General features: G+C 41.6%; 1 protein-coding gene across 2 annotated transcripts in view; it reads right to left on the bottom strand.

The window, feature by feature from the left end:
- celsr2 (cadherin, EGF LAG seven-pass G-type receptor 2) overlaps positions 1-24,269 on the bottom strand; it is a 360,447-nt gene that overhangs the window by 138,220 nt on the left and 197,958 nt on the right. For both annotated transcript variants that reach the window (XM_063065489.1, XM_063065491.1), the window contains exon 6: positions 21,303-21,391. In XM_063065489.1, the coding sequence (XP_062921559.1) occupies positions 21,303-21,391 (89 nt within the window). The remainder of the gene's footprint in view (positions 1-21,302; positions 21,392-24,269) is intronic.

Below are 24,269 nucleotides of genomic sequence, written 5' to 3'. Positions count from 1 at the left end.
GTGTTATCTGCCTGGAGGTCGGTGACCAGTGATGTTCCACAGGGATCTGTTATGGGACCCCTGCACTTGGTGATTTTTATAAATCACATGGATGACGAAGTGGAAGAGTGAGTCACAGAGTATGCAAAATGACATGAAGGTTGGTGGTGCTGTAGGTTGTTGTAGCTTACAATGGGACAATGATAAGATGTAGAGCTGGGCTGTAAAATGGCAAATGGAGTTCAGTTTAGAGAAGTGTGAAGTGATACATTTTCGAAGTTTGAACTTGAAGGCAGAGTACAGGGTTGAAGGCATAATTCTTAACAGTAGAGGAACAGAGGGATCTTGGGTTCCATGCCCATAGATCTCTCAAAATTGCCACACAAGTTTGGGATAGTTGAAAGGCATTAGTGTGTTGGACTTCGTTAATCATTTGATTGAATTTAAGAGCTCCAAGGTAATGTTGTAGCTCTATAAAAATTCTCGCTAGACTACACTTGGAGTATTGTGTTCATTTCCGCTTGCCTCACTATTGAAAGGACGTGAAAGCTTTAGAGAAGGTGCAGAGGAGATTTCCCAGGATGCTGTCTGTATTTGAGGGCATGTCTTATCAGGAAAGGATAAAAAAGCTAGGACTGTTCTCTTGAATGTGAAGGAGGATGAGAGATGACTTGATAGAGATATGTAAGATGATAAGGAGAAACTAAAGGACAGCCAGTGCCTTTTTCCCAGGGCAGAAATATCTAATTGGAGGATAGTCAGAGGTAGGTTTTTATCACAGAGTGGTGGATGCATGGAACATGCTGCTAGGAGTGGTGGTAAAGGCAGATACAATAAGGGCATTTAAGTGATAGGCACATGGACAAAAGAAAAATTGAGGGCTATGCGTGAGGGAAATGTTAGATTGATCTTGAGATAGGTTAAAATGTCTGTTAAACATCATGGGCTGAAATGCTGTATGTTCTAAAATATGAAGGCAACAATTTGATAAAACAAGGAAAAGGGAATGACTGTAGCAAGTGATTTTTTTTCTGTGATGCATCTACGCTGTTCTCTGTCTCACTGTCCCTGTACTGTTCATTCACTCCTTCCCTCCCTATTTTCATTCATCTTTCTTTATTAATGGCTGCTTCAGACAGATTAGCTGTGATTAGCAATACCTCACCGCCCCCCTCTACTCAGCTGGCACCACTAGTACCGGTGACATTCCGCCTCTCTCTGCGACTCCACCCTATCACAGATTTTGTTCTCTTCTCCATTCCCCTTGTCTGCATCTTGTTTGATTTCAAATTCTTTATATTCTGATGGGAGATCATCAACACAAAGATTTGACTCTATCTCCACTCCCACCCAGCTCAGTATTCCCAGCAGTTTTCTGTTCTGTTCTGTTTCCCAGCCTCTGGAGCTAATTGCCTTTTGATTATCTCATGAAGATTGCATGCAAAGTGGACAAAGATTGTCTGTGAGATTCCTCCGATGACTCTGTGCCTCGTGTTCTTTGCTACTTACATTGACACAGGCAACTGGAATGCAAACTAATCAGAAGAATTCCCAATCCTTTTTATGCCATGGACCAATACCACTAAGCAAGGGGTTCATGGACTCTAGGTTGGAAACTCCTGCTTTGAATGAATATTCTAAAAGCACTTCAGACGAGTAGAATGACACTTAGAAGCAATACTGAACTTTTAAAACATGTCTGATTTAAAAGAATAACTAGTTTATCAATGATCAAAATTATTGACAGGCACAGCTGTGTGGGAATAGCTATCATAAAATGTTTCGCAATGATATAATCAAATCTGAATATGTACTGATAAACAGAGACTTTTTTCATAAAGTTAAAGACTAGCTTTATTTGTCACATGTACATATAAACATACAGTGAACTCCATCACTTGTGTCAAATCAAATCAGCAAGAATTGTGCTGGGCAGCCTGCAAAAGTTGCCATGCTTCTGGCACCAACAGAGCGTGCCCACAACTCACAAACCCGAACTGTACGCCTTTGGCATATGGGCCGAAACCAGAGCTCTTGGATAAGATCCATGCAGTCACAGGGGGAATGCACAAACCCCTTACACACAGTAGGATCGACGATCACTGGATGGCACTGTGAAGCGATATGCTAACCATTGCGCTACCATGCTCTCCCAGCATGATACTGGAGCATGGCAATCTGAACGGCAGTTCCGCCACTGTCTTATGGAGTTTGTCCGTTCTCGCTGTAAACGCGTGGGTTTACTCCAAGTGTTCCTATGTCCTCCCACATTCTAACGATATATGGGTTTAGGTGTTGTGGGCATGCTGTGTTGGTGCCCACAAATTAACTCTTCAGCTTTTTTTCCTCCAGTCCTACCGAAGGGGTTCGGCCCAAAACGTTGATTGTACTTTTTTCTATAGATGCTGCCTGGTCTGCCGAGTTCCTCCAGCATTTTGTGTGTGGGGCTCAGATTTCCAGCATCTGCAGGTTTTCTCCTGTTTGTAATGTAATAGGTTAGTCAGTTAATTGGTGCACATGGGTGTAATTGGAAAGCTGGGGCTTGAGGGGTCTGTTATCATGCTGGTTTCTAAACAAGATAAGCACAACGAATAGCACTCTCTGACCACGGTGAAAATAGTCTTGTGATCAATGATAGTGAGTTTGGTTTGTCTGTACGGTGAAAGGTTGGCACATTCTCAGACATCATACCTTCAAGATTGGAGTGATAGGAGCACATTGACGCTGAGTGATTGTTCCAAGTGAGTAGCTGTAGTACACTGCAATACCATTTAGCACACTGCAGAATGCAGCTGGCATTTTACTTTCTCCTGGGCTCTTGAATTCATAAACACGAGATTTGGCAGATGCTGGAGATCATGAGCAGCACACACACACAAATAAATGCTGGAGGAACTCAGCAAGTCTGACAACACCTACGGAGGGGAATAAACTGCTGCTGTTTTAGTCTAAGAAAGAGTCGTGGCCCAAAAGGTAAATGGTGTATTCTCCTCCATATATGCTGCCTGATTTGCAGAGTTCCTCCAGCATTTTGTGTGTGTAGTTCTTGAACTCATTGCAGTTTATCCCCAACAAATTGGAGGAGTGTGGCCAATTCCATGCTGTATTATCAAAAAATTGCTAACTTTCTGGCTCTCCATGTGACCACAGCTGGAAACACATCATTAAAATATTTTTATTATTTAAGGCAGCCATGCAATATGATATCAAAAAGTACTGCACTTGCACATAAATGGTGTTGATTTTTTCTGACATTTCTTAGCCTCATGAAAAGCAGACAGATGTCAAGGGATTAATTTGTCCTCCTGCATCTCACCAGAATCAGTCCTCCTGCAAATCTAAACTGCGAATGTCAGCAAACATGGAAGCATCACAACCAAGCTCAAATTCACTTGTTAGGACAAATCGTTGTGCAGTAATTAGAAGCAATAACAATGTCTGATTTGATTTTCTTGTAGGACAGGGCTACAGAAGGTAATTACAGTAGCCTTCACAAAATCCTGATTGCAATCAGTTTATACAGATCCTGAGAGGACCTGAGAATTTCCTAGTCTGGGTCAGTTCCACTTTCAACGTTCATTAAGTGAACTGCTGGAGGAGTTACAAATATTGGTGTAGTTTTGAAAACATTCCAACTGGCACCAAAACAGACACATTCCTCAAAGAACTCTGGACCCTTGGGGTGGGATTTTCCAGCTCAGTTTTCTCTAGCCTATGATTATCCGCCTGTTTATTTTAATAAACAGGGGAAAAAAAACAGGCTGGGAAGTGCAACGACAGAGAATTCTGTTCTGTGAACACACTTTTATATTACCTCACTCGGAATTTTCCTGAAAAAGTATCAATGCCGCTCAATATCACAAAATGTCCTTAAGAAGGATCTCAGCCCGAAATGTCGACTGTTTATTCATTTCCATGGATGCTGCCTGACCTGCTGAGTTCCTCCAACATTTTGTGCGTATTGCACTGGTTTTCTAGCATCTGCAGATTTACTCATGTTTGTGATTCACAAAATGTCTATTTGCCCAGAGAACCACCCAGTTTATTCATTCCAGAATGCCAGCTGGCAAAATGCAGAGTATATATCTGAATAAGCTGCCGGTGCTTGGAAATTAAGGAACCTCATGCGTTTCTCTAATACCAAGCATTAGTACAATGTGACCAACCTATTTCCACTCCTCTGTCTTTTGCCTTGCAGTCTTTACTAATTGATTGTCAATTTTCAGGTTTTAGCTCTTGAACTCAGAGCTTCAGGATGCAGTACATCTTATCAATGCTTTTTCTATTATACGCATTGCTGACATGCAATTATAAGCTATGCAAATAGCATATCATGTCTTGGGCTGTTTTTGACACCAAGATATGTCTTCCATCAGCAAAAGAAAAACAGTGGCAGATCTTTGATTCTGATCTTGGAACAAAACTATGTTACTTTTAATTAAATGCTTCACAGTTGACTTAAACAACACAGCCAGTTGAAAGACACAAAGAACTTTAAACTTGAGTGTGATTTTACTTAATAGCTTGTCCCCGAGTTAAAAAAAGACATTCATTTGGCAAAAAGGATTTCACTATTTCTGGGTTATGCTGGCAGCTGTTATGAGATTCACCTTGACTGATTTTGTCACAAAACAAATATAAATTCAGATAAGTACAAGGCACCTCCTCAAAAGTTGTCTAATATTTTAGGTTGTCTGCAGATTCATTTCAAAGGATTAGAACCATTTGTTTTTTTAAAATCCCTTTACAAAGGAGATACTGATTATATTTTAGGATTCATAATAAAGTTTATTTTGTCTTATTCCTTTCCTTCCACCTGTTAATGATCTTCTATATTTGTTTTACAATCTCACTTATTAGTTCTTCTCTTTCCTTGAACGTCAAGGTAGTATACAGTGACACAAATATACTCCTATAATAAACTTCCTCAGTTTTTCTCAGTTCATTTTCTTATCCTTGCTCTGATGTACTCTCTCAGCTCAAACTCAGATCACTGACATAGGGGATTTCACACTGCTGTTGTTGTAATTGTATAATAACAGTTTCTGTAACTCCACTCCCCCTCCTCTGATTCACACCATCCTGGTAGAACAATTACTTAGGGGCATTCTCAGTTTTATTTTGAACCATGGTAACCATTCTAGCAGATGAGGAGGTTTAATTGGATAGCAGCTTCAGGTGTAATAAAAATGATCTAAAGCTACACTTTTCTCCTTTTCTCTGTCCCAGTGGGTATGTTTAAATGCCTCCTGATCTGGGAAAGTAACTCTACTCCTGTTCTATTGTGATTAGGAGGAATACAGCTATGGGACAAAAGTGCACTTGTTAAGTTTCATGAATGTTCAACTGCCATCAACATCAACTTTCAGCTTTACTCTTGTAAAACACCACTGGGGTGAATTTGACTCTTTCAAAATCACAGTTCAAATTTCTGATCCCTGCTGCTGAGAGTTCCGGGGCACATTTCACTCAAATTCAAAGAATGAGAAATGTTAACACAGTTGGGATACTCGATCTGGTTATTTTCAAAATTTCACACAGATACTCCATGAAGTGCAAATATCCAGTAAAGCATCAGAAAGAACAATATCTGACCATTTCCTAAAGTCTAGTTACAGCCCTGCAAAATGAAAAGCCTTCTGTGTATCCTAACACAAGGGCCAGAGGAAACACAATCCCTTAACACTATACAAGAGCATTCAAGTTCACAGACCATGTACACTCAAATCCTGTGAAAGGGGAAAGTTCTTTTAATGTTCATTTAACACTCCTGTGGCAAATGAAAGTTAAAACTCAGTCAGAATCAGAATTAGGTTTAATATCAATGGTATATGTCATGAAATTTGCTGTTTTATGGCAGCAGTGCATAGTAATAAAATTATAAATTACAGTAAGTATATTTAAAAAAATAAAAAGGTAGTGCAAAAAGAGAGGGAAAAAGACTGAGAAAGTGTTCATGTCTTCATTATCCATTCAGAAAATCTGAGGGGAAGAAACTGTTCCTTGTACATTGAGCGTGTGTCTTCAGGCCCCTGTACCACCTCCTTGAAGGTAGCAATGAGAAGGGACATGTCCTGTGTGATGGGGGTCATTAACGATGGATGCTGCCTTTCTGAGGCATCGCCTTTTGAAGGTGTCCTGAATGCTGCGGAGGCAACGCCTATGTTGGAACTAGCTAAGCTTACAACTTTATGCAGCTTTTTCCGATCCTGTGCAGTGGACCCTCCATACCAGCCAGAGATGCAACCAGTCAGAATGCTCTCCACAGCACATCTGCAGAAATTTGCAAATGTCTTTGGTGACACAACAATTCTCCTCAAACATCTAATGAAATATAGCTGCTGTCATGCCTTCTTTGAAATTGCATCAATATGTTAAGCCCAGGATGTGCCGGATTAACCTAGTAGCAAAAGTAGCATCTGCTACTGGCCTCGCACTAAATGCTTGCAAGCTGCAGTCTGGTGAAATCGGTATCTCACCGTATTCTCATGACGATCTGGCAACGCTGTTGTTTTCATGTTGGGGGAGCTGCATGCTGCATGGTATGTGTGTGCAGGTGTGTGTTGGCTCCTTGCTGTGTCGTGGTGACCTTAGTGCTATCTCCCATGCTCCCAAGCCACTGCAGCGTGCACTGTTACGCCACTGACTTTGACTGTGTGCTATGTTTTGCCGTCTGGACCAGTTGAAAGATTTGTGAAGTTTTTGGATATGGAAAGTCATAGTGCTGAACAGCTCACTCAAAGCTTACTTGCCTTTTTAAAGGAAAATGACATTGATATAAAAGACTGCTGTGGTCGAAGTTATGACAATGCCAGCAACATGAGTGGCAAGTATAGTGGCTTACAATCACGAATTAAAGAGCTGAATGAGTTTGTGGATTACATTCCATGTTTTGTACATTCACTAAATTTGGTTGGAAAATGTGATGCTGAATGTTGTCAAGAAGCATTAGTTTTCTTTCAATTTGTAGGAAGCCTGTACACATTTTTTTCTGCTTCTACTTCTCGGTGGGATCTCCTTTCTGCTGCGTTATCTGATGGTGGTGCTCATTTGCCCATCATGAAAAGAATGTCAGATACCGGGTGGTCAGCTCGTGCAGATGCAACAAAAGCACTTTTACACAGCTTTTCTGCAATAAAACAAGTCTTGGATGACATTTCAAATAACAATGATCAGAAGGCAGAGTGTCGACAACAGGCTCGTGGACTACTTTCAACCATGGTGAAGTTGGAAACAGGAATAATGGTCATACTGTGGGATCAAGTACTACAGCGTTTTCAAATGATCAGTGCTTCTTTGCAATCTTCTGGCCAAGACTTGAACACAGATTGTGCACGCTATGAATCCTTGTACGGATATATTCAAGCTATGTGGTCTACTTTTTCAGACATTGAGCAAAAAGCCAAGGATCTAACTAACTGTGAAGATTATCAACAGCAAACTTGAAGAAAACACAAGCAAAATGGTGCGTATAAGGATTTCAGTGGTTCCAGCACGCTTGATCCACTTGTTGAATCTCAAACGCCTTCTCAGAAGTTTAAAAGCCGAACATTTCTTGCCATTATTGACAGCTTGCTTTCTGCCCTGTCAAAAAGGCAGAGACGAGGAATTCTGCAGATGCTGGAAATTCAAGCAACACACATCAAAGTTACTGGTGAACGCAGCAGGCCAGGCAGCATCTCTAGGAAGAGGTACAGTCGATGTTTCAGGCCGAGACCCTTCATCAGGACTAACTGAAGGAAGAGCTAGTAAGAGATTTGAAAATGGGAGGGGGAGGGGGAGATCCAAAATGATAGGAGAAGACAGGAGGGGGAGGGATGAAGCCAAGAGCTGGACAGGTGACTGGCAAATGGGATATGAGAGGATCATGGGACAGGAGGCCCAGGGAGAAGGAAAAGGGGGAGGGGGGGAAATCCAGAGGATGGGCAAGGGGTATAGTCAGAGGGACAGAGGGAGAAAAAGGAGAGAGAGAGAGAGAGAGCAAGAATGTGTGTATATAAATAAATAATAGATGGGGTACGAGGGGGAGGTGGGGCCTTAGCGGAAGTTAGAGAAGTCAATGTTCATGCCATCAGGTTGGAGGCTACCCAGACGGAATATAAGGTGTTGTTCCTCCAACCTGAGTGTGGCTTCATCTTTACAGTAGAGGAGGCCGTGGATAGACATATCAGAGTTGGAATGGGATGTGGAATTAAAATGTGTGGCCACTGGGAGATCCTGCTTTCTCTGGCGGACAGAGCGTAGGTACTCAGGAAAACAATCTCCCAGTCTGCGTTGGGTCTCGCCAATATATAGAAGGCCACATCGGGAAACCGGACGCAGTATATCACCCCAGCCGACTCACAGGTGAAGTGTCGCCTCACCTGGAAGGACTGTCTGGCGCCCTGTATGGTGGCAAGGGAGGAAGTGTAAGGGCATGTGTAGCACTTGTTCCACTTACAAGGATAAGTGCCAGGAGGGAGATCAGTGGGGAGGGAACGAATGGACAAGGGAGTCGCATAGGGAGTGATCCCTGTGGAAAGCAGAGGGAGGGGGGAGGGAAAGATGTGCTTAGTCGTGGGATCCCGTTGGAGGTGGCGGAAGTTACCGAGAATAATATGTTGGACCCGGAGGCTGGTGGGGTGGTAGGTGAGGAGCAGGGGAAACCTATTCCTAGTGGGGTGGCGGGAGGATGGAGTGAGAGTAGATGTGCATGAAATGGGGGAGATGCGTTTGAGAGCAGAGTTAATGGTGGAGGAAGGGAAGCCCCTTTCTTTAAAAAAGGACATCTCCCTCGTCCTGGAATGAAAAGCCTCATCCTGAGAGCAGATGCGGCAGAGATGGAGGAATTGCGAGAAGGGGATGGCATTTTTCAAGAGCCAGGGTGAGCAGAGGAATAGTCCAGATAGCTGTGAGAGTCAGTAGGCTTATAGTAGACATCAGTAGATAAGCTGTCTCCAGAGTTAGAGACAGAAAGATCTAGAAAGGGGAGGAAGGTGTCGGAAATGAACCAGGTAAACTTGAGAGCAGGGTGAAAGTTGGAGGCAAGTTAATGAAGTCAATGAGCTCAGCATGCGTGCAGGAAGCAGCGCCAATGCAGTTGTCAATGTAGCGAAGGAAAAGTGGGGGACAGATACCAGAATAGGTTTGGAACATAGATTGTTCCACAAAGCCAACAAAAAGGCAGGCACAGCTAGGACCCATACAGGTACCCATAGCTACACGTTTAGTTTGGAGGAAGTGGGAGGAACCAAAGGAGAAATTATTAAGAGTAAGGACTAATTCCACTAGACGGAGCAGAGTGGTGGTAGAGGGGAACTAATTCGGTCTGGAATCCAAAAAGAAGCAGAGAGCTTTGAGACCTTCCTGATGGGGGATGGATGTATATAGGGACTGGACATCCATGGTGAAAATAAAGAGGTGGGGGCCAGGGAACTTAAAATCAAAAGGCAGAGAGCTTATTCTAAAAGTGAATTGTGTTTTTGGATTCCTTCATCAGTTACAGTCATTTACACTTGAAGAGATCATAAAGAGGTCATCAAATCTTATTAAATCATATCCGGAAGATCTGGAAGAAAGTCTTGATGAAGAATTTGTGCAGTTTACTGAACTGTTGTAAACTGATCTTGCTTCTCATATTGGCGCCAGACAAGACCTTGTAGAGTTACAGTTGTATCGTTTGATAACTGACAATTCTTTGGAGTCATGCTTTCCAAATGTAGAAATTGCCTTGCACATCTATTTGTCACTCACGGTTACCAAACTGCAGTGGAGAATGCTCATTTTCAAAACTGAAAAGGTTTAAAAATGAACTAAGAAGCACCATGGGTCAAAACAGATTGAACAATCTCACTCTAATGAGCATTGAACATGAACTTCTGCGTGAAATAGACATTTCCAGTATCATCAACAAATTTGCTCATGCTAAATCTAGAAAATGTAACTCTTAAATTGTAGTTTTGTTAGTTTTGACATTTGAAATTGATACCTACATGTAATTAATACTATTACTGAAGTGTCAGATATTTGTTGTATTATCTGGCTGTATAGCAAATGAAAAAATTGAATTACTTTACTATGCAAGTAAATAATTTATGTTTTAATACTTATGTGCATTTTTAAAATTTAGGGCCCCTTTATAACATATGCTACAGGCCCCGCACTGGCTTAATCCGGACCTGATCCTCAGAGATGTTGACACTCAGGTACTTAAAAATGCTGACAATTTCCATTTCTGATCCCTGGGTGAGTGCTGGTGTGTGTTCCCTCAACCTCCCTTTCCTGAAGCCCACAATCAATTCCTTGGTCTTACTGATGTTGAACGGAAGGTTATTGCTGCAACAGCACTCAACCAGCTGATACGTCTCACTCCTGTATGCCTCCTCGTCACCATCTGAAATTCTGCAATAGCTGTGTCATCGGCAAATCTATAGATGGTGCTTGAGCTGTGCCTAGCCACACTGTCGTGTGTGTACAGCAAGTAGATTAATGGGTTAAGCACACGTCCTTGAGGTGCACCAGTATTGATCGTCAGCAAGGAAGACATGATATTTGTGATCTGCACAGACTAGTGAGGAAGTCAAGGATCCTGTTGTAGAGGGAGGTCCAGAGGTCCAGGTTTTAGAGTTTTTAAAAATTAGAGCCAGGATATGATTGTGTTGAATGCTGAGCTGTAGCCAATAAACAGCAGCCTGATGTAAGTATTACTATCGTTCCTGTGATGCAAGGCTGAGTGGAGAGCCAGTGAGATTGCATCTGCCGTAAGTTTATTGTGTTGATAGGAAAATTGCAGCGGCTCCAGGTTTGCTGAGGCACGTGTTGATTCCAGCCATGGCCAGCCTCTCAAATCATTTCATTACAGTAGATGTGAGGTCTACTGGGTGAAAGTCAGCGAGGCAGCTCACCCTACTCTTCCTGGGCGCTGGTATGATTGTCGTCCTTTTGAAGCAGGTGGTAACCTCTGTCTGCAGCAGTGAAAGACTGAAGATGTCCTCGAACACTCCTGCAAGTTAGTTGGTACAGGTTTCAGAGCCCAACCAAGTACATCATCAGGGCCTCTTGAAAGATCTTCTGACGTTAGCCTCCCAGACGGAGATCACTGGGTCACCGAATACTGCAGAAATTTGCATAGATGTAGTTTTATTTTCCCTTTCAAAGTATGTAAAAAAAGGCAGTTGAGCTCATCGCCTTTTGAATTTTACTGTAATTACTGAAATTAAAACCCAGAAAAAGATCCTTTGTCCAAACTCATCCATGCCAAATTAGGTGCCTTCTTCAGCTAATCCTTTTTGCCTGCACTTGGCCCAGATCCCTCTAAACCGTTCCTATCCATTAGCCTGTCCAAAATGTATTTTAAAGATTATCATTTTACACACATAAACCACTTCCTAAGCCAATTCATATGCCCATCGCCTCTGTAAAATTCTTATCCCTCAAGTCCAACTAGCCTTGCCTTTGTCACTAGCAGGAACACAGTGGCCCTGAATTCTCTGCATCTCACTTATAAAAGCTGCTTATTGCTAGCCTTCCTTTATCCAGCTAAAATCCTCTCCCTAACAGTCTTTATAGGTTCCTGTCTAAAGCCATCAAAATTAGCCTTGTCCAATTTAGGACTTCAATTTGTTAACTAGTCCTATCTTTTGTCATACTATTCAAAAACTAATGGAATTATGGTCACAAGTCCCAAAGCACTCCCCAACTGACACCTCAGCCACTTGCCTAAACTCACTTCCGAAGAGGTTCAGTATGGACCCTCTAAAAAAGTTATTTAAATATTGCTTGAGAACATTTTCCCGCACGCACTTTAACAGATTCTGCCCCATCTAATCCCCTAGCACAATGGCAGTCCCAATCACTTTTAAAGAAGTTTGAATCACCTACTACTCCAGTCCTATTGCTCCAACAGCTGTCTCCTTACATATTTACTTCTCCAATTCCCACTGATCGCTGTGACTTATGGTACAATCCCATGAAAGTGATCCTTCCTTCTTATTTCTAGGTTCTATCTATGCCTCAGTAGAATAACCTCTCCTGTACTGCCATGATGTTCTCCCTAATCAAACCTTACACTAAAGAAGAGTAAAATGGATATGCTGAAGGTAAGCTTCAAGGTCACAATCCCACTCAAAGAGGAAATTTTAGATGGAGTTTCAGCAATTGTCATCGGGAGCTAATGTCATTTTACTGGAGAGCCTAAGCAAGAAAGGGCCCTGAGTTCTCTGCCAGGTAGATCCAATACAGACCCAGTCAGAAAGAGTCAAGATCACAGAAGTTTATTTTAACAATTCCTCTCAAAATCCAGGGAGAATGGGGTGGCATGATTTTGTATCAACAGCCTGCTAGTCCAATAAGCAACCTGCATTGAAGCCCAGTAGCGGAAACATCAGGGGCTCCAGTTTTGAGCTTTGAGCTGACATGGGTCTGGAAGCATGGTAACTTCTGTGACTTGCTTTCAGAGCTCACAGGGAAATTCACAGAGTACACAGTTCCAAAAAATACTCTCAGTCTGAGAAACTAAACTTGCAAAAATAAAAAATAGTATCTGTAAAACTGAGAATGAAACTGGCGGATGGTTCTATAAACACCATTTTACAGATGCTGTAAGGATGACAATGGGCACTTTTTACACACTCTGGCCTACGCACAACACCAGTAATGATAGACTCCGACAGTACTCTAAAGTGCTCCAGCTGGTCACTGTGTTTAGTAAGATCATTGCAACATTACTGCACCAGTCAGGAAGTTTCACCCACAACATTTGTCAGCATTTTTTGCCACCTACACCCACATCCCAAGACAAAGACGCAAGAGGATGAAGGTGCTGGGAACCTGGAAAAACAATCGGCCGGAGGAACTCAACAGATCGAGCAGCATTTGTGAGAGGAAATGAACTGTCGACATTTCAAGTCGAAACTCTGTATCAGGACTGATAGCGGCGAAGGAAGATACCAGCATGAAGAGGAGCAAGGGAGTGGTTGAGACAGGTGTCTGGGGTCATTGGTGCATTGGTGGGTTAAGGATGAGTGAAAAAAGACAGACTGACTGCACTAGGTAGGGGAGGAGAGGAGGTTGTCGAGCTGGGAGACAGTGAATAGTGAATATAACTCCTCATATTAAAAGGTTAGTTACCAAGGAGACAGGAAATTGAGTAATGGGTCCTCTCCTGTACGTATCCTAAAATTAGCCTGTGATGTAATGCACTTGTGAGAGAACAGCAAATTTAACTGTGAACCTAAGCACAGACGGTTTAGCAGAGCACTTTCTCCTAGTCTGCATTAGCAATCCCAAACTCCCAATTTCATGCCATTTCAATTCTCCTTCCCATTCCCACACTGACACATCTATTCCCTGTCTTCCCCACTACCAGAGTGAGAACCAATATAAACTGGAAGAACCCACACCTCACATTCACCCTGAGTAGCCTACAATGGCATGAACATTTGTGTTTTCCAAATGTTTCCCACTGGTGGGTTCTTTCCCCTTCTCTACCCCAAATTCCTCTTATTGTTGTCTACTTTTCTTCAACTGTATTTCCGCCCTTCTCACAGATTCTCCATCACCCATCCTTGCCTCCCGACCTCTTCTGGTTCCATCTGCCCATGGCACACATAGTTCAAACACAGGTTTTCCTACCCCATCTCCTCCACCCCGCATTTGCCATTCACCTCTCCCCTTGTGGTTCCCAAGATCTTCTCCCCTACTTATCAAATTCCAGTGCACTGCATTCCTGTTTCTTCCTTTCCCTCCAGCAGCTGTCTCTAATCTTCACAGTGCCCACCTCCAACTTCTTTTATTCCTCTTTCTCTTTGCCTGCCTTTATTTACCGTCCACCTACACTGTATGGCTGCGAGTCATGGGCCATCACAAATGCAATGGAGGTAGAAAAGAATCAATGCAGTAGAGATGTGATTCCTCAGAAGAATGCTATGCATATCATATATGGATAGGATAACCAACAAAGAAGTTCTACAGAGAACGAAAACAAAACGTACATTACTTAAAAAAAAATCAGAAAACAGCAATCAAAATTCTTGGGACACATCATGCGAAGAGAGACATTAGAACATTCAGTTACAACTGGAAAGCTGGAAGGAAAAGGAGCAGAGGCAGACAGAGAATGAAAATGATGGATGGAATAACATCATGGTTAGAAACAGGGGAGGCAACAACTACAATTCGGAGGGTCAGGGTCCATGATGGATGGAGAGACGTGATTGCCCATGCCGAACGGCAAGGCACGTGAATGAATGAACACTGTCTCCCAATTCCACCCCTCCCCTACCTTACATTACCCGGCCATCATCGCTCACCCCTCCTCAGTCCAGCAATCGCTTTGGATTGCTGTCTCATCATTCCCCTTCTACTCTTAATCTGGGCATCTCCCTCTCTTACAATCCTGATGCAGGGTTTCGACCCAGAATGTTGACATTTCCTTTCTCCCCACAGATGCTGTTCGACCCATTGGGTTGCTCCAGCAGACTGTTTGCCATTTCACTTCCCAAAAACATCCGTGAGATTTAGCAGCGGAAAACAGAGCCTCTATATCCAGTAGGTCCAAGATAGGCAACAACAGTCTACAACACAAGCACCATGAAACAGAGCAATTCCTTATTTGGGAGGCAGTCAACAGTGCAAAAAAATGCAATGTTACGGGCAAAAAAGTGCAGGAATAAACACATCCTAGGTAAGAGATTTACATTTATGATGATCAGTGAATGAAGAGAATTACTGAGAATATTATGTAGCACACTCACTCAACTAAGCGGAGGGGGAGGGGAGGGGAGGGAGGGAACATCGATTCAACTAAGGCAGATGTGAATGTTATGATTATGGAATATTGCAAATTATTTCAGAACAACATCCATGTGTACTCATAAAACAATAGATATTCCCAGTCCAAGATGAATGAAGAAGTATTTGTCGTTCGAGCAGGCTTAACCATGGAATTTGGGGCAGCCCTATTAACAAGCATACTCTAACTGAAGAACAATATCAGCTGTGCCAGCACAGGATTCACAGCTGGCAAATGACATTTCAAACACTGTCAGATATTTGTATTTATCTAACTTCAGCTTCTGCAAGTCGAGTTGTTTCCACACATTTCTTCATTGATCACAAACAAGACATCACCACAGATCATGTTTCACTGCAGCTCACAGTCATTTCAAATGAATATGTTGGCTTGCTTTGGGTCCAATTTCTGATGTGCTGTCTCCCAGAAATCATATTCCAAGCATTAGGATGCTCAAAGTCTGGAAGTTTTTGCTTAGATAGGCTTTCAATATCAGGTGTAGTGATGTAAAATGTACCAATGCATTGTTGATCAACGTCTGAGGAGCTAAGCAGTATTCTATCAATAAATAGTATCCAGGGATTTCTTCAAAGTGTAAGAAGTTTGATTTGACAACTCTGCTCCTTCTGTGCACAGATGGTGTGGTCGGCTTAAATTTGCACACTACTGTGATAACTTGAAAGTGGTAGTTCCCATGTGGGGAGAGTTTTGGAGTATATTTTCCCTTCAACATGGGGGAATTATATGAGTCTCCAGTGACCAATGGAAAATTGGCCATCAGAGGCGAGCACCTGCGGCAGGTGTGGAGTGTATGGGTTGCCTATAAACCCAAGAGGTAAAATGAACAACCACAGAAGTAAGTGGTGGAGCCTTTCCCATACTATTCTCCTGGCCATCGTCTCACTCACCTTGGACCTCTTAAGTTGGGAGGGAACTGGTGGTGCTGACCAGGGCTGCTGTTGAGGTCATGTTACAAATCATTAGGTGATTTTATATTCAGTGTAGAACACTGAAACAGTATTACCTGCTGTGCAAATGATTTCATCAATTGTGTTCCATAACAAATGGCACACCAGAATTTCTGAAAGTGAACCTTGTGTATATAGATAGAAACATAGAAAATAGGTGCAGGAATAGGCCATTCGGCCCTTCGAGCATGCACCATCATTCAGTATGATCATGGCTGATCATCCAACTCAGAACCCTGTACCTGCCTTCTCTCTACACCTCCTGATCCCTTTAGCCACAAGGGCCATATCTAACTCCCTCTTAGATATAGCCAATGAACTGGCCTCAACTATTTCCTGTGGCAGAGAATTCCACAGATTCACCACTCTCTGTGTGAAGAAGTTTTTCCTCATCTCGGTCCTAAAAGGCTTCCCCTTTATCCTTAAACTGTGACCCCTCGTTCTGGACTTCTCCAACATCGGGAACAATCTCCCGGCATCTACCCTGTCCAATCTCTTTAGAATTTTATACATTTCAATAAGATCCCCCCTCAATCTTCTAAATTCCAGCGAGTATAAGCCTAGTCGATCCAATCTTTCATCATATGAAAGTCCTGCCATCACAGGGATCAATCTGGAGAACCTTCTTTGTACTCTCCCTATGGCAAGAATGTCTTTCCTCAGATTAGTGGACCAAAACTGCACACAATACTCCAAGTGTGGTCTCAACAAGGCCTTGTACAACTGCAGTAGTACCTCCTTGCTCCTGTACTCAAAGCCTCTTGCTATGAATGCCAGCATACCATTCGCCTTTTTCACCGCCTGCTGTACCCGCATGCCCACTTTCAATGACTGGAGTACAATGACACCCAGGTCTTGTTGCACCTCCCCGTTTCCTAATCGGCCACCATTCAGATAATAATCTGTTTTCCCGTTCTTGTCACCAAAGTGGATAACCTCACATTTATCCACATTAAATTGCATCTGCCATGAATTTCCCCACTCACCTAACCAATCCAAGTCACCCTGCATCCTCCTCACAGCTAACACTGCCGCCCAGCTTTGTGTCATCCGCAAACTTGGAGATGCTGCACTTAATTCCGTCGTCTAAGTCATTAATATATATTGTAAACAACTGGGGTCCCAGCACTGAGCCTTGCGGTACCCCACTAGTCACTGCCTGCCATTCTGAAAAAGTCCCATTTATTTCCACTCTTTGCTTCCTGTCTGCCAACCAATTCCCTATCCACATCAATACCATACCCCCAATACCATGTGCTTTAAGTTTGCACACTAATCTCCTGTGTGGGACCTTGTCAAAAGCCTTTTGCAAATCCAAATATACCATATCCACTGGTTCTCCCCTATCCACTCTACTAGTTACATCCTCAAAAAATTCTATGAGATTCGTCAGACATGATTTTCCTTTCACAAATCCATGCTGACTTTGTCCGATGATTTCACCGCATTCCAAATGTGCTGTTATCACATCTTTGACAACTCTGACTCTAGCATTTTCCCCACCACCGATGTCAGGCTAACCGGTCTATAAATTCCCCAGTTTCTCTCTCCCTCCTTTTTTAAAAAGTGGGGTTACATTAGCCAGCCTCCAATCCTCAGGAACTAATCCAGAATCTAAAGAGTTTTGAAAAATTATCACTAATGCATCCACTATTTCTTGGGCTACTTCCTTAAGCACTCTGGGATGCAGACCATCTGGCCCTGGGGATTTATCTGCCTTTAATCTCTTCAATTTACCTAACACCACTTCCCTACTAACATATCTTTCCCTCAGTTCCTCCATCTCACTTGATCCTCGGTCCCCTACTATTTCCGGAAGATTATTTATGTCCTCCTTAGTGAAGACAGAACCAAAGTAGTTATTTAATTGGTCTGCCATGTCCTTGTTTCCCATGATCAATTCACCTGTTTCTGACTGTAAGGGACCTACATTTGTCTTAACCAATCTTTTTTTTTTCATATATCTATAAAAGCTTTTACAATCAGTCTTTATGTTCCCTGCCAGCTTTCTCTCATAATCTTTTTTCCCTTTCCTAATTAAGCCCTTTGTCCTCCTCTGCTGGACTCTGATTTTCTCCCAGTCCTCAGGTGTGCCGCTTTTTCTGGCTAATTTGTATGTTTCTTCTTTGGAATTGATACTATCCCTAATGTCCCTTGTCAATCACGGGTGCACTACCTTCCCTGGTTTATTCTTTTGCCAAAATGGGATGAACAATTGTTGTAGTTCATCCATGCGATCTTTAAATGCTTGCCATTGCATATCCACCGTCAACCCTTTAAGTATCATTTGCCAGTTTACCTTAGCTAATTCACGTCTCATACCTTCAAAGTTACCCTTCTTTAAGTTCAGAACCTTTGTTTCTGAATTAACAATGATATTTAGCAACTAGGTTGACAATAACAATAAATAGCTCAGCACATGTAACAGGCATGTTATGTGCTACAATTTCTAAGCCAGGTTATAAACTGTTCCTAGTTATAAAAAATTATTCTTTATTCTCCAGTATTCAGTCAGAGTGAATCAAAGTGTGGGTTTCCTTTTCTGCAGGACGAAGGGTAAAGTAATCCACAGGTCACAGATACATAAAAAAACAAAAGCTGTAGGGGATTATGTACTCCAAATACAACCAGCCTGGTTCTTCTCGCCCAGATTTCCTCTGTACACCATGACAGGTACATTACAGTACAAATCTGATAATCCAACATATGACTATTTGGAAATTCTAATGATTGGCATCAGTCTTACAGAGTGCTGATTCCTATTCTCTCTTTAACATACTAGGGCCCTGGTTCACATAAAGGGGCTCTGGATCCCACAATCCCTGGAAGCTCACCAGGTTCTGTTCCCCATGCTCCTTTGAAACTGGAGCTTTGCTGTAATTGGAAAGTCAACTCTAAATACCATTAATCTAAGGAATGAAGACTACTGCAATTTTGGGAAAAAAAGTGTTAAAGGAATTGATCATGGAATTAGTAAACAGGACCAAATTAAACTGAATATTCAATCACACATTTGCATCGGAACATGCTCATATATGCATGTCGAACACCTGTACCTAATAAAGTGGCCACTGAGTGTATGCTCATGGTCTTTTGCTGCTATAGTCCACCCACTTCAAGATTCAACGTGCTGTGTGTTTGGAAATGCTTTTCTGCACACTACTGTTATTTGAGTTACTGTCACCTTCCTGTCGGCTTGAACCAGTCTGGCCACTCTCCTCTGACTTAACAAGGAGTCTTTGCCCACAGAACTGCTGCTCACTGAATGTTTTTTGCACCAGTCTCTCTAGAGACTGCTGTGTGTGAAAATCCCAGGAGATCAGCAGTTTCTGAGATACTCAAACCATTGATCTGGCACCAACAACTGGTGGTCACTTAGATCACGTTTCTTCCCCATTCTGATGTTTAGACTGAACCTCTTGACCATGTCTGCATGCTTTTATGCATTGAGTTGCTGCCACATGATTGGCTGATTATTTGCATTAATGAGCTGGTGTAAACGTGTACCTAATAAAGTGCCCACTGACTATACATGCAAGTACACTAATGTTTATTTTTTAATTTGAGTCTTCATGTAAATCATCAGCACACACCCTCCATGTGCACAAGTAGGCTGAAATTTGTTCTTAATTTCAACTTTGTAAGGCCTCCCTTCCTCACTTTCTGGTTACTTCAGAACGTTTCAGAGCCTAATTGATTAGCAAAATCTATCATCAGTGATGAAGAATCTTTTTTTTTAAATTGGACTCCCTTTGCTTAATCACACTGCTCACACAAGCCCTAAATGAAACCCCCAGCTGACAGTTGTTATCTGTCCGCTGGTTCTCCTCATTCTTGTTGTACATATAATTATCAGGTGGTCCAGCGGCACCATTTCCTTAAGGAAATTAACAAAATGCCCCTCAGATACAAAACTCATAATGAACAATAAGGCCAGCTACATTTTACACACCAGTTGCTGTGCTCCTTGTTTGGAAATATTCGTAAGCCAACGTCCCTTTCCCTTAGATTTAGTCCTTATGTTTCAGTGAAGAGAAGAAAACTTCATACCTATTGTAGTTCATAGCAATCAACTTACACAGCCAAATATTCACATCTCAGTTCCCATTTGTAATAAAGAATCGACCCTTCCAAAAGCAAGGAACTTCGTAGAATGAACATTCATACCCTGATTACGACTTGCAGAATTAACTGCATATGGCAATCTAGAGTAACATTTGAATCATCTTAAACTGCAACTGATGGTCATTTTAAAAGGGTAATTATCACGAGACAAGAAATTGAGTGATGGTCCCTGTCCTGTGCATCTGGCAAAATTAGCTGGTGATGTAATGCAAGGAAATTAAATAACAATTACATAATAAATTACACACAGCAAGCCCAATTGAATAACCATTATCCACAATGCATGAATTTCCTCCTCCTATTACACATGACAGGAAGGACAATTTTTATAAAAAGAGATAAATAGGGACACTAACATTATGAATTATTTGATATATTACAAATAATAGGCAAAACACTAATGAAACACAGGCTGAACATAGCACAAGGAACTGTTCAAGAATACAGGAGAAAAACACAGTGCAATGGACCCTTCTCCATTAACTGAGGGCTCCCTGGGCGCCTGAGCTGAACAGTGCCCAGTGCAAGAGATTGCAGGGAAAGATCCCACTACACCAAACATCATGGGAAGTGGAAAGTGAATATTAAAAATAGAATTCTATTAATCAACAGAGTAAATAAAAACAGCTGAAAACCTAAATACCTGACCAAATATCTTCATTAAAAAATGAATCAATATAAAAATAATCTCGGGCAAATTTGCAACAGAATTATTGAAGTGAACCAAATACCAAACACAGAGATTCAAGAACAGTAAAACACAGGAAGAAATAAGAGCAGAGATGGGTCATTTGAGTCTGCTCTGCCATTTCATCAAAAGTGTGGCTGACCCTTCAACTCAATTCCATGTTTCTACACTATCGCCACATCACAGCAGGCTCCGTGTACCCAATCCAGCTACTCTATGTTATAAGATTAGTACATTGACAAGCTTGGCTATTGTTTCTTTTGTTGAATTGGGTCTTCCTGGCTGAGGTCTTTGCCTCTGTGGAAAGGGCCTGTCAGGACTAATGCATATGAGGCCCCAATAGATCAGGAGCCGATATCTTCAGCAACTCACTAAAGGAAGTATAGAAGTAGCTCTGAAGTTAACCATATAACCCGTTTAGTGTAAAGTTTATACTATAAAGAGTCAATGCATATCAAGTACAGGGAGTTAGAAGAATGTAAAATTAAATGTGCTTCTTGAAAATCTGTCAAATAAATCAAATGGAAATTTGGATCGAAACTGGAATATAAATCTGACCACTTATGGAGAGGAGCAATAAGCAAAGATATATATATATATATCAATCACACACGAATATTCTCGCACATTTAATTATTATGAGGGCTGGGGTAACTGAGTTCGTCAGCCAAGCAGAGTGCTTGCCTCTATTCTGAACCAACAAAGAAGAGAATACAAAGATGTCCAGTCTTCACAAGCATTACATGATGAAACCGAACGATTGTTTCCTAACCTTATTGTAGTACTGCAGCTGGACCGTGTGCCACATTCCATCACTCACACCTCCAGGGATGTAGGGAGTTACCAGTGTAGTTGACTCGCCTGTTTGGAAGGAAAGCAGCTACAATTAGCATTTCTAGCAAAGGGATTGATACACATATTCTCCTGATACTCGCTCTCCTTTCCCTTTGTCTGTCCAGAGATGGGACAGTTGGTCAGTTATTTACTTGGCAAGTTTGTCACAGCTCAACATAATCCAACTTTGAATCAGCATCCACCAATGACCATACTGCTGATTATAGTGTAAACTATTCTTCCACCAGGAATGCAATCTAGCATGAAATTCTACCACACTTATAGGCATTACCCTTCTATAATAACTCTAAAAGAACACCATATAGTGCATAAAGCTACCAAGGAGGTCCTTAATGTACAGCAACAAGTAAATCTTGGAATGGTGATATGGTTGAACAGTGGACAGTGTCTAACTAATTAGACCAGAATATGCTATTTGTAAAATCAGCAGACAAGCACCTAAAAATCAATGTGAACAATGTAAATAAGTGAAAACAGTGGACTTTGGTTAATTTGGACACATCAGAATCTGTACATTTTGGTCTAATTAAGCAGCCTCCCCAATTAGCCAAAGGTTCATGAAAACAGTTAAAAAAGGATAAAAAAGACAAACTACCATTTAACTGAGTAACTAGCTATGTATTTAAATGAAATACAGAATAAATCAGCACACTACCAAAACTACTACAGTAGTATAAAACTGTGGTTTAGTTCCTAATAGTTGTCAACGAATAAATTCATTCAGTGAATACTGACATGCTCTTTTGATTTACTACAAATGAACAAAATCAGTTCAAACACCAAGTGCAGATAGTGGGCTGCCTCCAAAGAGTGCTTTCAATGATTGCATCCTTCAAATCCTCACTTTCATCATAGCATTCAAGATAATTGTTGATACCTTCAAATTTTTCATAGTTCCTGACTTGTTGAAGTAGTGAAATAATTTCATTTTCACTCCTAGCAGTTTCTGGCATCGCCAAGGCTGAATATTTGGAATGACAATGAGCAAAACAATTCGGAATTTTCTTACTGTTTAATACTTGCCAACTATCAGTGACAAAAATCACTCCTTTTTGAACACAAACACGCTAGTTAAAAACTGTTCATGCTAAGCATGGCAGGGTGTCTAATGGCCACGCGACGTTCAGCAACAGTCTCCTGCCCCAATTAGGTGGCAGAATGTCCCAAATAAACTCGGGGAATCCTGGCTATTTTCTTGATTTGTTTTTGTTCTTTAAGAGTTGTTCCAAATAAGTGGCAGCCTGATTAACTGATGGCCCAATTAACCAGAATCGACTTTAGCTACAATAGTGTAGCTAACAGGAATTTGACATTATTGCCTTGAACACTGATACACTAAGACATTATCAATAGTAATCTGGAAGCAACAGAATGCATCAGGAATAATTTCCCTCTCGAAAGTTGGCAAATTATTTATTACTGTCATATGTATGAGATACAGTGAGAAACCCCGTTTTGCATGCCTTACGTATAGAAGATCATTTCAGAGCTCGAGTACATCAAGGTAGTACAAGGCAAAAGCAATAACAGAATCCAGGATATCATGTTACAGTTACACAGAAAATGAAATGCAGGTAAAGTTGTCCTTGAGCCTGTCGGTGCATGTTTTCAAGCATATTTATCTCTCCATAGATTTAAACTTGCTATTGTACAGTCTATCACAGAATTGAATAGCTTGCCATATGAAGAGTATCTAATTGCTTTGGGCCTGCATGCACTAGAATTCAGAAGAATGAGGGGTGACCTCATTGAAACCTGTGGAGTGGATGTTTCCTATGGTGGAAGAGTCTAAGACCAGAGGACACAGCCTCAGAATAAGGGAGCGTCCTCTTAGAACAGAGATGAAAAGGAATTTCTTTAGCCAGAGGGCGGTGAATCTGAAATTCTTTGCCACAGGCAGCTGTGGAGGCCAAGCCTTTATGCATATTTTAGGCAGAGGTTGATAGATTCTTTGATTGTTCAGGGCTTGAAGAGATACGGGGAGAAGGCAGGATATTGGGGCTGAGAGGAAAATTGGACGAGAAATTATGAAATGGCAGAACGTACTCGATGGGCCAAATGGCCTAATTGTGCTCCTATATCTTATGGTCTAACGCAATAGGACTGCACCTCATTTAGTTGCTCAATCACTTTCACTAAATTGCTTCCTTGAAAACTAAAGTTAATTTAAGGAAGGAAGAACATAGGTACAAATATCTTTGTGAAGGAACTTTGGCATCATCATTTTTTTTTAAAAGTGTGTAACAGGCAATTCATTTGGCAAAATTCATTTTTACTGCTTTTGACCTAGTGACATCTTTCTCTGACAGCAAAGGTGCTTGCAGTCAGATTTAAAACTGGGATTTTGCACCATTTGTATCAGCAGGAGATTCACAAAATATGTATTGCTAGATTAACCATATATACATGTCTGCAGGGTACAAGCTCTGCAAATGCTCTGTCTCTCACTGTCATGTCATGTCTCCCCAAGAGTATAAAAGGAAAGACTCGGCAGAGATAGAAACCAGCATCAATTACAGCCAACAGCGATTCTCTAAGTGGATGCCAGCTAATATGCAATTTAAATATTTATAACAAACCACTGGTGTGCCAAGTGATTCTTAACGGGTATCAAACTGAGCACATTGCTACAGGAGGAGCTTTATTCCGTTTAGTCAACTTTTATACAGAAGGAAATGGTTGGATCTTCTTTTTCACTTTTGTTGTGTCAACAAAAAATTTACATTGGGCCCCTCCACTCCACACCACACCACCAAGGAAGGCAACTTTGATGAAGTATTATTTTGCAAAGAAAGATGGCAAAAACCTGGAGCAAACTATTTTGCATTAAATAGGCAGAAGGCATTGAGGATGTTTGGGTCAAAGCTAATGCCAAGCAGTTTGG

The sequence above is a fragment of the Mobula hypostoma genome, chromosome 13, assembly GCF_963921235.1.
Source record: "Mobula hypostoma chromosome 13, sMobHyp1.1, whole genome shotgun sequence".
Taxonomy (NCBI): Eukaryota; Metazoa; Chordata; class Chondrichthyes; order Myliobatiformes; family Myliobatidae; genus Mobula; species Mobula hypostoma.
Note: the sequence above shows the minus strand (reverse complement) of the source record. Positions and strands in the feature narration are given on the sequence as shown.